Source organism: Aythya fuligula, chromosome 24 (assembly GCF_009819795.1).
Source record: "Aythya fuligula isolate bAytFul2 chromosome 24, bAytFul2.pri, whole genome shotgun sequence".
Taxonomy (NCBI): domain Eukaryota; kingdom Metazoa; phylum Chordata; class Aves; order Anseriformes; family Anatidae; genus Aythya; species Aythya fuligula.
Genome location: NC_045582.1, coordinates 4,978,993 through 4,994,405, shown reverse-complemented (window position 1 = coordinate 4,994,405; position 15,413 = coordinate 4,978,993). Strand labels below are relative to the sequence as shown.

Below are 15,413 nucleotides of genomic sequence, written 5' to 3'. Positions count from 1 at the left end.
GAACAGTGCTCTCCTCACCCTGAGGAAGAACAGGGTCCTAGAATAACGTGATTCCTCAGAGCAAGTACACCCAAAGCTCACCTCCTCTACTGCAGTCAAGTCACAAACAATCGAAAGCTGACATTTGTCACAGCTTCATTCATTTAAAAGAACAAAAAATAAAAATAAAATGAAGTGGAGATCTTACTTAGTAGCCATTTAGTTATTCAACAGAACAAGAACGTAACAAATAACTCCATTTGCCTTTTAGAAATATAACATGGGTCCAAGGCTATTCACAATCTTTTTATTGTAAATTGCCATTTTGAACAAGAACTTTGACAGAATCAAACTTTAAAATAATCTTAATTTTGCACATGCTTGTCAACATGCCTTATTTTACATTGGTAGTCATACAAATTGTAAGAATCCATTGTTTTGAGGAGCACTTTTCAAAATGCCAATGACATTAATTTCTTCCTAGAGAAATACCCTATGCTGCTTCTTAATTGTGTCTGTGTATTTAGACCTCATTTTGTACTTTCAGTCATTTTTAAGATGCAAATCTGCTTAATCCAAACATTTACACAGCCCTAGATGTATATGATAGTGATCTAAACTCTTTCCCAGACTCAGGAAAAAAACATTACATCAGTGCTCTCCAACAGGTTTTAAGTGTTAGTAAACCTTTCTTTAAATGGGAACTACAAAACCCGAATGGGAACTAGAAAAGTAACTAAGCTTACTGTTTAAATTTAACCCGTGTACATGCATATAGTATGGATTACATATTGTAAGGAATTCACAGAGGATTCCCCATTATTAGATGAATCAAACGAACTGAAGCACCATGCACCAACACGACAAAGCGAAGGCTTAAGGCTTGAAGCTGTAAAGGCATGATCACGATGCTTTCTAGAAAGAAGACAGAAGTACCTATAAATTACAATGTACTAGCAAACCAAAGCTATCTACTTTACATATCTGAAGTGGACAAACTCAGATGCTGAAAAGATAAACAGCAAAAAGTACATGCATAGAAAAATACTACGTTTGGCTGGTCAAGATGATCTTTATTAATCCTTATGCAGGGATGCAGTAGGAAGTCTCAGCCTCCCTAAAGGCTGGAGAAACTCCCACAATGTATTTTATGCTCTGCAGGCTGTAATAGGCCCTTAAATATGACTTCACTAACTACAGATGACTACAGGCTGACTACTAACTACCTAACCACAGGTTGCTATAGAGTAAGTTTTCTGTACCTCTACAGCACACAACCAAGAATTTTCCCAGGTATCCAGTAAACTTCCACAGAGATCATTTCAGACACCTTATAATCCAGCTGTTTTGCAGGTACATGGCATATGCTTATGATACGTGGTAGAAATTCCTGGAAATTACGCTGTGGTTCCTGACTTCTACTGAAATGGGACTACAAACATTTCTGTTACATCAAGGCCTGAATTCACACAAAGCTGTAGTTTATGGAGGGCATTTCTACATCCCCCAGGATAACTTCATCCCTTCATTTATAGCTAGCACCAAACATTATTGTTGTAAGTACACAACTCTGAGCGGGCCTCTTTTGCAAACGCACACGCCTGTTTTAAAGCAACAATCTAAGGTACAAGATTTCAGTGGTACTTGCAATCCCCCCCTGCTGTTGTTTCCTATTATTTCTCCTCCTGTCCTCTCCTTGAACTTCTGACGTCTATGAAGTGTACAGAAGTTGTTTCATGTGCCAAGGACATTATACTTGCCACAATTTCTCAGAAGACTGGTCTGCTAATCAGTGTATACCTCAAAGAGGTTGAGAAGCACAGCTTGGAGCTCTGAAAAGGAACTCAGTCTATTAGATTCCTTAGGAAGCTGCTTTCCAGGAGGACCATGTTATACAGTTCCTCTCCTGTCCATTCAGTCGTTGCCGTAAGGCACTGCTCCAGCTAGAAGTTTCAGTAACTGTCACTATCTACAGAAGTTTTGGCATCAAAACCACATGTACACTACTTACAGCCTTTCCATGATACAGCATACGGGAAGGACTCAGGCGCACGTACACTTGAAGGTAGGTAATTCTTTTGTCCAAAGGTGGTACTGGAACTGAAAGACTACAGTCACTTCTCATGACAAAAGCACTTGATTAAGTTTATGCACTTTACTATATCATGAAGCAGAGTGTGGACACAAGGAGATGGTACTTTGCTGCCTGGCAATGGTGACATTTACAATAAGTACATGTGCTCTAAACACTATAAAGTGTTTCAGAAAGCATAACAAATGAAGCCAGATAGCACTGTTGACACCCCTTACAGAAGGAAGACTATCTTTTGAGCCCATACAAAACTGTAGAGCAGTCAGCTGCAAGACTACTTCTACATATGGGCTTAAACAAACCTTAAAACATGCTTTAGCAACCCTGGTGCTGCCACCACACCTCATGTATAGCCTGCAATAACAGTCTACTGTTGAATCACTGAAGCCAGGCAATTCAGCTCCATCAAATTCACAGCTCCTACTATACTCCTCCTTCCCCACTTGTCCCTTGTAAAATGTAATCACAGTTTGGGGATTTTTGCTAACACAGGGCCCTACTGCCAGTGAATCTCTCAAGAAAAAAGTGACAGGAGGTCACAATGGACTACTAGCTAATTATTAGTTTCACAGGAGGTAGCTCTCTCAAAAGGCTCCAGAGGGAAGTATCTGGCCACATTTCCTAAGCCAGCATAATGGCTGAGCACCTCTCACATAGCGGCTCAGCACCTCCCTTCCCTGCACACTGGCCAGAATTGCAGCAGAAACTGAACACTGCACAGCAGCAGGGAGAGCACTCTGCCACAGACATAAGAGAGCACAGAATAACTGAATTCTTGGAGCCCAAGGGTCTCCTTCTCTTTTAAGGGCGAGTCATGAGAAAGCAAGTAACAATGAACCAGCACCATAAAAACATTCACTGTTAGTGTACAGTTCCTGGGAGGAGGGAAACATCAGCAAAGCCAACCATCAAGGCTGGGCTGGGAGAAGGCTAGAATATTCCTTTATACCTGTGGTAAGGTATCAAACTTGCACTCTCTACCTGTTTATGCCAGAATTGGTCATGCCCCAAAGAAAAGGGGAATTTGGCTGCTCCAACAACTCTGCAAAAGGAAACAAATGACATGGCTCAAAACTAAGAAACACCAGCAAAGATAAACAAAGATCAGGAGTGTCTTTGTCATTATTTCTACGTGTTCAAGAGCAAATAGAAATTGATCCTGATGAATGTGTCTGCTTCACTGTCATTTACCTAAGGAACGTAGAAGTTACCATGCTTCTGATTTCATCATTGCATAGGAAGTATAACAGCTTTTATGTAAAGGAGCAGATGTTTTGAAATATATTTCCATACCAATTACAGCAGGCATGTTGAATAATTCTTCATGTCCAGAAAAGCCTGCTAAGCCGGGCTATGCGTACTTTCAGGAAAGAACATAAGCAGGGTGTCCTACATATGAGACCTAAATGAATGGCATCTCTGGACTCACACTATCCTAAGTGGAATTGTAAGACAGGACCAGAGAGAAGTCAGCAGTGTTGCAGAAGGGGGAAGTTCCTTACCAGTTTCCCAGTCTTCATCACATGGAGGCGCCTGCCAAGTGCTCACAGCATTCACCTGCTCTCTCTGGAAGCCAGAAGACTGGTTCACTTCAGGATGACAGAAAAATCAGTGATTGTAGTTTGTCCTGCTTCAGAAGCGTTAAGTACTTTGGATCAAGTTGTAAAACAGTTTTTTGCTTTAGAGGAATGCCCCCCCCACAATGTAAACTGGTTAGGTACACACAGGAGCCAAGCATAGATCAGAAATCAAGCAACCATAAATAACTTTTTCAGTGAACAGCAAATGACTCTGTCCCCTGGGACCTGGCAAAGGAACGCTCAAGTGGAGAGGAAGCCTGCTAACACAAATGCAAGCATGACCGCTAGCATCAGTGCAACTCAACAGAAGATGGAAAGCCACCAGCTCTGTAGTGTGGCAATAGCTTTAGAGACAATAAGGAGAACTAAAGAGACACTACATAGCACAGGATGCTTTTCTAAATAATTTGGGGGTTTTGTCTCACTGGGCAGGAGACAGGAATCTTAGTTGTATTGCAGACAAAGCGAGTTCAGCAGCAGAGAAGTCTGCAAAAGGAGCTGACCAATCTCTCATCAGGAGTGAGCTATTCAGGTTTCCCCAGCAGCAGGGATTTTCATAGCTTAGACACCTATTTGACTTTTCACACGGCACCAGTGGTCAAGCCTCAATGAAGGGAGATCATCTCTGTGAAAAGAAGATCTTGTCTTTCTGGTCATTAAAGCATCAGATCTCCTGCTGAAGGCATTTCAATATGCACTGGCTTGGGTACAACCTTTTTATTCAAAAATCGTGGGAATAAAATATGTGCAAAGGCTATCAGGAGCATCTAATGAGCCTACTCAATAAACCAAAGCAATCAGGACTCAAGTTTTTGAAGGCTGTTGTGTCACACAAAACTATAGACAATAATTTGACTCCTACTTTTTCGGTTATAATGGGAGCTATCCTGACAAACAGGGGACCTCAGTCCCTAGGGTGCAGTTGCATCTTAGAGCACAGGTGGTTCTCTTACCTATATCTTGCTCAATGAACCCTTTGTCATTGCATTTCGATATGTGATCACTGAGGTCAGCTTGAGGAACAAGATGGCGAGCATTGAAGGGGCACGTGGCCAATTCCTTCGCAACATGAGGGTAGCTCTAGAGAAGAGAAAACCAAAATCACGTGCCATGCTTCTCAAGTTCATTTTTCCTTATGTTTTTTTACAGGATTAACAAGAGATATTTGTGATATTGCTTTAAAAGACAAAGCAAGGAATGGCAAAATACTGCTCAGACACTACAATTGCAAAGCGAAACTATGAAACTGACTGTTCTTTGAAACCAAGTTCACTAAAAAATTACTCAGCTCAGGGGTGGCTCAAATGAAACATACCCTCAGCTAACCTCCCTGCTGCAACACTGGCAATATAGCTACATGGTGTAAAGCACATATGAAGCTATTTTAAAAACAATAGAGGACAGATGGTAGGCAAATCTAAACTATGCAGGTATTTTTACACAGGCAGGCACAAAGACAGAGAAATTCTTTAACCCTTTCAGAACAGCTAGGGAGCTGGAAGCATTCCACCCGCAAACTTTGGTGCTTCTTCACATAGACACTGGTTCTACTCACAGTGCTCAGCAATTACTATGATAAATTAGTTCACCCCCTGCTTTATTGGGAAAAAAAATCACAACTTTGCCACTGTCCCAGTACCTGCCTGGCTTTGACTGGCACAACTCCGCTTGTCAGGGATTACATTTGCACCCAAGACAGATATAGAAGCAAGAGTGCCTGGTACAGATGCTGCTTGAGGCAGTGAGCCCTCTACTACCAGTGATGCACAGCTGCAGTGCAGGCTCCAAGGCACCTGTCATTACCTACACCTATGAAGCTGTAGACACAGTTCTGGCCTTAACAGGTCTGTACAGCTAGGTTGCTGTGTCCTCACATGTCCATTAATTGCTTCAACCAGCTTCAGCAAGCTGCTCTGGCAGGATCAATGTAAATTCTGCAAATTACTTACAGACACCAACTGTATCTGTGTATTGGGTTTGTGTGTTCAGGTTTGGGGGGGGTGGGGGGGGAGGAGGGCAGGAGTGGCCTCTGATAGAGGTCAGGAGCTGCCCCGTGCTGGTTCTGGGAAAAAGCTCAAAGAGGAAGGAGCGGCAGAGAAAAAAACATTTTGAACTGACTGCAGCCCCAGTCCCCTGCGCCTGCTGGGGAGAGAAGGGAAGAGGCAGAAGAACTGAGACTGGAGTTGAGGTTGGGAAGAAGGGTGCTAGAAAGAAGGTGTTTTTAATTTTGTTTTCAGTCCTCACTGTCCTACTCTGTTATTAATTGGCAATAAATTAATCTTCCCCAAGCAAAGTCTGTTTTGCCTATGATGGTAAATGGTGAGTGATTTCCCTGTCCTTATCTCAACCCACATTTTTTTCTCCCTCTGTTCTGCTGAAGAGGTGGAATGAGAGAGTGGCTTGGTGGGCACCTGGTGACCAGGCAACTTTAACCCATCAATGTGACAGGTGATCATTATTATAACTCAACCCTCCAATTAGGAAATCTTGCAAAAACTGACTGGTTAACAGTTATGCAATGCAAGGACAAAAACAATAAGGTTAACATTTACTTGCTGATATTGTTCACCTGGCTCACATGCACATTCTTGCCAAAATTTGCAGGGAGTGAACAAGGAAAATTCTCTTGAGTACTACAAAAATAGATGTACTTGCTGCTCTGCCCACCACTTTCACTTGTTACTTAATATTTTTTAAACCACTAGTTTCACCAAAATTAATTGTTTGTAAGTACTGTTATCAGTGCATACACCCTCCAGCTGCATCTTTACTGAAAGGCACAGCACTGCTACACTATTTTGAAAAACATATTGGTAAGCTGACAGAGGAACAATTGGTTTTTAGGAAGTCTCAGCAAAAACCCAAAGCTTGGTCAGTCACCTGCATGCGACAGTTTAAAAAACAGACCTTAAGGATACAGAGGAGAACTGAGGTTGGAATGCTTCCAATTAGATGATTTGTATTCAAATTCTGGATGAAAGATTGAGGTAAAAAAATCCACCTCTCCCATGTGTGCTGAATACAGGATGTGCAGTTTCTGCCACTAAATACTTATTAGCAACATTAAAAAAAAAAAAAAAAGCAGCTATGCATTTCTGTCACTTAAAGAACAAATTACAACATCAAACCATTTCTACTCTGACTAGCCAGAGGTGGTACATATCACTCAGGCTGAGTTCTCTTCAGCTTAAAGTAGAAAAGTTTATCTCATCTCCACGTGAGATGCTTGAAGAGACTGAGATTTCATCCTTGACCTAACCATGAAGAGCCACACCAGTCTTAGGTGAGCTAACGTGTCCTTGAACCTGTTACTACACAGGTCATAAAAACATATGAAATAAAGGATAAATGGGGCTATTTGTCAGGAACTTACTCAAGCCAGTCAGAAAACAGTATGAGAATATGCACATTGTATTTACAGACGCGCACAACCCCCATTCAGTGCCTTGTTTGGCTGTTCAGCTTACCTTCTTGCACTTTACAAGGTGATACGGAAACCTACAGGCTCTGATTTGATGGTGCTTATTATACGGACATTGTATCAATCTCTCTGGATCCAAAACATCTAGAATGGAAGAATTGGGGCAGGGGAGGGGAACTAGTTAGAAAGACAAGATCAAACATCACTAACACAGTGAAGTGGAACAAACACACCACCACAAAAGGGCTGTGATTTTAGGAAGTTAAACCAGTTGTTTTTACTTTGAAACCCATCATTGAGGCAGGAGCCTGCTTTACATAACCAAACAAATTCACTTTGAAGTTTGAGCTGACACAGACATTAGTCAAAATAGACAGAGAATAGTAAGTAGCACTGCATAATAACACTTTAAGGTAGCATATTAACTAGATCACCACAGTTACTCAAAATGAATGAGGAGAGTAGTACTTTTCGAACTATTTTGGATGAGAATCACTGGGGTGATGATACCAGGGCCCTCGAGAGCTTTATCACTGTGAACCAAGTCTTTTCTGATCATCAGCTAGTTTTGCTGGAGGAAAGATGCCAGCCAATTTAACTTAATTTCTGAGGAAACAGCATGCCTAACATGGTTTATGTAATTTAAGTGAAGTTTCTCCCAAGTCATGCAATTATTTAGGAGCTAAGGAGTTATTAAAACACCTAAGAAGCCAGGCAATTAACAGGGAAGCAGTATGAATGTGTACATCTGTGATATATAATCACTTTCATATTCTCAGTGAGGAAAAAGAATGGCAGCCAGAAAGAGGTATAGGGGACCACTGCTACCTGCAGATCTCTCTGTTGTGTACTCACCAGGGAGCGAGACCAGGCTTCTTTCATCATTTCTTCCCTGCTGGTCTTTTTCACAGGCTTTTAATGCTTTTTTTTTTTTTTTTTTTTAAGCTGCTTTGTAATCAAATCCTAAACACAGGCTGCAGTTTGTTTAGCCTCTCCCCTGCTATCACAACCACTTCTTCATGTCCAAAGAAGGGCAACGAAGCTGGTGAAGGGTCTGAAGAACAAGCCTTATGAGGAACACCTGAGGAAATTGTGGTTGTTTAGCTTGTAGAAAAGAAGGCTTAGGGAAGACCTTATTGTACTTTACCGTTACCTTAAAGGAGGTTGTAATGAGGTGGGGATCAGGCTCTTCTCCTAAGCACTAAGTGATAAGACAAGGGGAAATTGCCTCAAGTTGCACCAGGGGAGGCTCAGGTTTTTTATTTATTTTTGTTGTTGTTTTTTCTTGGAGAAATTCCTTCACTGAAAGGGATGTGCAGCTTTGAAACACACTGGCCAGGGAAGTGGTTGAGATCCCTGGAAGTCTTCAAGCAATGTGTTGACGTGGGACTTCGTAGCATGGTTTAGGGGTGAACGTGTCAGTACCAGGTTAAAGGTTGGACTAGATGATCTTAGAGGCCTTTTCTAACCTGAATGATTCCATGATTATACATAAATTGGTGCTCAGTTGTCTCAACAGCCAGTGCAGGGAGCTATCTTGGTGCACAGGCTGGCAGCTAGTTAAGGTGCAGTTCCTCAAGTCACACTGAGCTGAGTTCATGTTCCAAGCCACTAGGAATGCTGTACATAATCCTTCTTTCCATCCCAGCTGCACTACACTGCCACTGCCAGCTTTGCTACTTGTGAGCACCTCTCACCTCCATTAGCCAGTCTAGGCCATTACAACAGCTGAAAACCAAAGACTTCTTCATTATTACGATGGATTAACTAGCTTTCTACTGTTCCAGCTGTCCCTGTAATAGCAATTTGAAGTGGCTTCTCTCTCTAAACTGTCTCAACAGATGGAAAAAACTACGTGGCCAGTACAAGGAAGAAGGCAAGAATGAGTACCTGATGGAGAGGAAAGGGAGCCCTTAGTGCTACACAAAGCAGCAAAAGCAGAAGCGCCAGGAGCTGGCTTGATCAGGTCAACAGATGCAGTAATCAGGCAAAATGCTGCAGCGAGCAAGGCCTCTGGAGCACCAAAGCAACATCAACACGCAGGTGAGATCCCCAGCCCTTAGCAGTACAGCTCGCAAAATCAACCCCCAAACAATTCCACCGCCACCAGAAATCACCTGAAAAACCTCCAGGCAGGCACAACTCCTGCACCAGAGGCAGCGGCTCCATTTGAACGCTGCCCAAGGGCCAGACCCCACCCATGCCCCATCCAGTAACCACAAGCAGCACAGACCTAGGTGAGACGCCCAGCTCACCGCTTCCTTCACGGCTCAGTCACAGAGACAGCACCAGACCCACCGCCTGCAACACCCCCCCCAGCCACCTCCCCCCCACGCTGTATCTGCTTCGTGACGGCAAAGACGATCCGGGAGGGAAACACACAGAGAGGGGAACGAAGCCACCTCCGCCTTCCACCCGCCCGAGGCTCACCGAAGTCATCCTCCACCTCCATGTCGGGCAGAGGCTTCGGGGCCGGGAGGGTCCTCGGCGCCGTGCCACGGGCGGGGGCCGCGTGCAGCGCCTGCCCCTGGCGCCTGCGCGGCTGCCTCCTAGCAACCACCCCTGCCCCGCGCGGAGCCCCACCCGCCGTGGGGCAGTTGCCGGGGCAACGCCTTGTCCTTGTTCTCCGGCGGGCGCCATTTTCTCCAAGCCTGGCCGTGCTGGAGAGCCCGGCGCCCCCCCCCCCACCCCGAGCTCCCACCGCCCTCCCTGCTCCCAGTGCTTCACGTAATGTCCCCGGGGTGTCCTTCTCGCCATCGGTGCCCGAAACGGGTCCAAAAACTCGGAAGGAGAGCGTGGCCCCGCTCTGAGAACCTTGTAGGAGGCTTGTGCTGAGATGGAGCTGGAAGATGGGTGAGGGCACAGCAAAGCTGTGTGGTGTGCAGCCCTGGTGGGTAGCTGATCCACTGGGCCATTTCCTGCTGTTTTGAAGCAAGCTGAGTTGGTCATCCCACTTGATTTCAGCCCTCCGCTGGTCTCCTGTCTCAAAGGCTCTGAGGAAAAAGGCAGCTTTGAACAAAAGCTGTGTTTCACCTGCTCTTGGACGCGTGCAGTGTGGGAGGAAAGAAACCTCGTGTTTTACTCTGCGTCCCCTCCCCACATTGCTGGGTTCAAAACCAATCACTTTTGCTAAATGATTACCTCATTTTGCAACTAAAATATAAGTGTTGAGTAGACATGAGATGAATGGAGAGATACTTTTTCTAAGCAGATGGCTGGTATTGCAGGGGCCTGGGTTCTGCAAACACATTTTTAACTGTAAAACAGCTCAGCATAGGCTAATCCTGAGTTTCCATAGGAAACTGATAGGATCACCAGGATTACAAACACTTCCGATTTTATGTTGCCCAAGGGTTTATACACAGGTATAACCCTTTTTATCCCAATTTACAGAACATTCTTGAGTCAGGGAATAATTGAAAAGTGACTTGGATGCCTGTCCTGTGCTGTGTGTTAGGCTGCAGAACCTGAAGCAACCATTGCTGATACAATAATGAGCTGTGCTTCCGTCTCAAAGCAACTGAGCAAATAGGCAGGAAAATGTCTCTTCGTGGTCACAGGTCACTCAGTTACAGAACATGTGAGACTTCTGCAAAACTTACCCTAAGCAGCAACATGCCTTGCCTCGTCCCCTTCGTGTTTTCACATTTAAAGTAGACCTTTGGCCTGAGCACTGCAGTTCCAGTCTGGGAACTAGCAGTTGGTTCCTACCTTCATCCTCAGGCATGTGGCTCTTCTTTGACACTCAGGTCTGGTATTTAAAATAGAATTCAGTTGGAAGGTACCTTCAGATCATCTAGTTCAACTGCCTGACCATATCATGGCTTAACAAAAGATAAAGCGTATTTTTGAATGGCATTATCCAGATGCCTCTGGAACATTGACAGGCATGGGAGCATCAACCACCTCCCTAGGAAGCCTCTTCCAGTGTTTGACCACCTTCATGGTAAAGAATTTTTTCGTGATACCTTGTCTTAACCTTCCCTTTTGCAGCTTTGTGCCATTTCCCTACATACTATCATTGGTTACCAAGGAGAAGAGATTGGCTTCTCCTTCTTCACTTCCCCTGAGGAAGTAGTAGAGAGCATTAAGGTCACCTCTTAGCCTTCTTCTCTCCAGACTAAACCGACCAAGTGTCCGCAGCCTCTCCTCATAGGATGTCTTCCAGCCCGTTTATCAGCATTGTTGCCCTCCTCTGGACACAGTCAAGTAACTATCTTAATATACTTTCTATCTTGTGGAGCCCAGAACCACACACAATATTGAAGGTAAGGCCATGCCAACACTGTGTCGAGTGGGAGAATCACCTCTTTGGACTGGCTGGCTATGCTGTGTTTAATGCAGCCCAAAATGCAGTTTGCCCTCTTGGCTTCCAGGGCACACTGTTGACACATTACTCTGTCCCAAGTATAGAGCCCAGACTTCAACTTTGTTGAACTTTCATGCCATTGCTGATTGTCCAGTGCTCCAACTTTTCTATCAATTTTCTACCTCTTCTCAGCGAGGTGGGGGAGAAAATTGGGAAACAAACAAACAAACAAACAAAAAACGTGGGTTGAAATAAAGACAGTTTAATTGGATGGAAAAGGAAGGGAAAATAATGATAAAAGAATGTACAAAGCAAGTGATGAATAATGCAGTTGCTCACCACTTGCTAATCAATGCCAATCCAGACTGCAAGCAGCAGCACCTCTCCCACCCAACACCCCCCATTTTTATTTTTCAGCATGACATCATATAGTATGAAATACCCCTTTGGCCAGTTTGGGTCAGCTGTCCTAGTTGTGTCCTGTCACAGCTTCTTGTGCACCCCCCAGCCTCCTTCCTGGCAGGGCACCACCAGAAACTGAAATGTCCTTGACTCTGTAAGCAGTGCTTTGCAACAGTGTTGTGGTTTAACTGGCCAGCAGCTAAACACCACACAGCCTTTCGCTCACCATCCCCCCTCCCTCTCTGGGATGAAGGAGAGAAATGGGAAAGTGAAGCCCGTGAATTGAGATAAAGACAGTTTATTAAGACAGGAAAATAATAATAACAATAATATTAATAACAATAATGATGATAATAGAACTAATAATAATAACATGTACAAAACAAGTGATGCACAATGCATTTGCTCACCACCCACTGACCAATGCCCAGCCTAACCCCGAGCAGTCCGGCACCCCCACCCTGGCTAGCCACCCCTACATATTGTTTAGCATGACCCCAGATGGTATGGAATACCCCTTTGGCCAGTTTGGGTCAGCTGTCCTGGGTCTGTCCCCTCCCAGCTCCTGCTGCACTCCCAGCCTGCCTGTTGGCAGGACAGAGTGAGAAGCTGTAGCGTCCTTGGCTTGGTGTAAGCACTGCTCTGCAACAATTAAAACATCGGCGTGTTATCAGCACTCTTCTCATCCGAAGCCAAAACATAGCACCCTACCAGATTCTAGGAAGAAAATTAACTCTGTCCTAACTGAAACCAGGACAAACAACTAAAACATCAATGTGTTACCAATATTATTCTCATCCTAAATCCAAAACACAGCAGCATACCAGCTTCTTGGAAAAAAATGAACTCTATCTCTGCTGAAACTACGACACATAGAAGGAGATCAAAGTACCAACACAGGACTTTCCCTTCATGAACCCATGTTGTTTATGCCTGATAACAGCTTTGTTCTGTAAATGCCTTTTGGTAGCACCCAAGATAATCTCCATAACTTTTCCAGGGACTGAGGTTAGACCATCTGGTCAGTAGCTTCCTACATGCTCTCTTGTGCCCGTCTTGAAGATTGGTATAACATTTGCTAGCTTTCAGTCAGCAGGGACCTTCCCAGACTCCCAAGACCTTAGGCAAATTGAGAGGGGTTTTCCTTTGACCTTCTCTTGCTGTTGGCATACTTTAAATACACGTTTTTTGTTGTCTGTCTATGCTAGCCAGTGTCAATGTGAGTTGCTTGATTTGCACCTCTTCTTTTTTTCTTGAATAGATGAACAGAAGGAAAAGCACCTACTTGCTTGCTGACAGTGTATACCAACAAGCCTTGAAGTGTTGAGTAGCATGTGCTGCCCTCCAGACACAGGGATAGTGATGAGACTCTCCAGACTCAGGGGTATGTGTAGCTGTGAGTTCAGACGAGTCATGAACACTGCCAGCTGCTTTGGCAAGGAAACTGAACCACGTGTCAGTTCTTTCTTAGACTGATTAGCACCCACACCACATCAGGCCTCACTCTAGTAGAGTACATATCTATATAGATGGAGTTGTCCAGCAAAACATCTTTTCCAAACCTGCTTTTGCTTCCAAGGGAATTGAAGATGTTTAGGGAGAAAGTTTGTTGTCCCTCAGCTACATAGCCAGCTGCTGATTAGGGCTCTGGGTGGTCCTACATCATCATACTCAGGAATGCCCTGAAGCAACTCTGCAGTTCCCCTTCCTCAGCTGCAATCCTCTATCTCATTTATCCTGCTAAATGAAAACACTGCTTTGGAGAGCTCCCAGACTCCACTTAGTCCACAAGTCTAACAGCACCAACTGGCCGTACTCCCCTGCCACTATTCTTGTAATTAGTGTCTTTCCAGAACCTTTCCTCAGGAAACCCTTGGCACTTGACGTAGATCTTAGTAGGTGGGCAACATGCACTATGAGCCCATTCATTCCCATTTCTACTGTTCTCTGGGGACATTTTCTGCATAAGAATACCTCCTGGCAAACACAGCAGCATCCAGAGGATAATAAACATACTTTCTTCCCCTTTACAAGTGTTTGCGGAGCTGTTGCCTTTAAGGGCCTCTGGCAGCTCTGGCTCCTCACAGGAGGCCAGCAGTCTAAACATCACTTCTGCAGGATGTGCATTGAGGACAAAATAGCATGACAGTACAAAGGAAGCAAAGCTTGGCCTTTGTGGCCAGAGGCTGATGGCAGGACTTGTGTACATCTCTTATGTGTGAATGAGAGTGCTTTTAAGGAGACACACTGCAAATTTTTGCACCCTGCCTGCCCTTTTGGAAAAAGGCAAAGGCTGCTATCTGCAAAAGTATTTACAGAAGACATAAGGGGAAAAGACTTCCTCCAGTCACCAGGTGTCTGGAATGACCATAAGGGAAAGGAAAATGCAGAGGCACAGAATAGGATGCAGCAGAATTTTAATAATCCAGAAGGAAACAAGGTCCCTCCAAGAGGAATCAGCAGTGCAAGAAGCACTGGGGGAAGATGAGCGTCTGTCTTGGGCTTTAGCAGGGGAAGCACCTCCTGCCGCAGTAGCCGCTGCCCAAGCCGGAGAGCCCAAAGCCCCCGGAGGAGATGGGCACTCCCTGAGAGCTGAGGATGCTGCCAACGGCAGCGGAGGTGGAGGATCCCACGGCGGTGTTCTGTGGGAAGGAGCTGAGGATGGGGCCGGGCAGGGTCACCACCACAGGAGAGGGCTGGATGAAGACGTTGGAGTCCTGGCACTGCCTGACACAGGGCTCATTGCAGCTGTTGGCCAGTGGAGTTGGGCCACAGGGTCCGCATGGCAGGCACGGCAGGCACTGGTTGTAGCAGGACATGTCTCGGGGCAGGAGGTGTACCTGGTAAGAGAGAGGGCCCAGAGGAGAACGGTGGTGAGAGAGGAACAGTCTGCCAGCCCGCCACAGGAAAGCCATAGCAAATGGTGTTTTGTGACCTGTCAGCTGTGTAAGGAGCCCCATTGGCTTAACTTTGGACACAAGAGCTCGGCCAGGACTGTCCATTCTGACGAAGCTCCCCACCTAGCCCATAGCCGCGGAGAAATTCAGCCAAGCTGCAGGTTCTCTCCATGACACGTGTGCTGCTCTTTTCCCTCTCCCATGACTAGCACTCCCAAGATGCAGGAGAATATGAAGAGGCAGGCATGTTTAAGAAATCCCCAGGGAAGAAGAGGAGAAGAAAAGGACTCACCTTGTTCTCAGACAGATGGAGGTAAGAGGAGTGGATGAAGAGAGTGAGGAGACGGGGTCTCTTTTATACCTCTCCTACACCGCCCCGGGCCCACAGTCATTCTATACGGGCTGTAATTTTCCAGCAGAGTCACCTCAAATGCAAAATAACCTTCCCAATGGCACAGAATGTATTTTGTTTACCTGCCATTTCATTTCCTCATTTCTTACCTGCCAACTTGGCCATAGAGGCTCCTTTCAAGTAGAAGGAAAATAGGTGCAAGGATTTTCCCTGGCACAAACATGTAATTAGGGGCAGAAGATAAGACTCAAGAATTGGAGGTGTCCTGTGCAGATGTGGGACATGGGTCTCTGGAAAGGTGTTGAATCACTTTGGAACCCTCTTTGCAAAAAGGTGCACATGTCATTCTGCCTATGCAGTGCCCTTCTGGATGATCAAAGG

At 45.1% G+C, this 15,413-nt stretch overlaps 2 protein-coding genes across 2 annotated transcripts; both read right to left on the bottom strand.

Annotated features, from left to right (window-relative positions):
* Positions 1-307: 307 nt before the first annotated feature.
* Positions 308-9,603, bottom strand: GTSF1 (gametocyte specific factor 1). The gene is made up of 7 exons (XM_032202803.1): positions 9,503-9,603; positions 7,119-7,216; positions 4,605-4,731; positions 3,574-3,660; positions 3,053-3,113; positions 1,991-2,079; positions 308-894 (listed from the first exon to the last, which is right to left on the bottom strand). Coding segments are annotated over exons 1-7 (486 nt in total). The 5' UTR covers positions 9,525-9,603; the 3' UTR covers positions 308-892.
* A 4,684-nt stretch (positions 9,604-14,287) lies between these two features.
* LOC116498322 (feather keratin 1-like) lies at positions 14,288-14,602 on the bottom strand. Its single transcript, XM_032202558.1, has one exon. It carries the CDS (start codon positions 14,600-14,602, stop codon positions 14,288-14,290), a length of 315 nt encoding a protein of 104 aa, XP_032058449.1.
* Between the last annotated feature and the right edge of the window lie 811 nt (positions 14,603-15,413).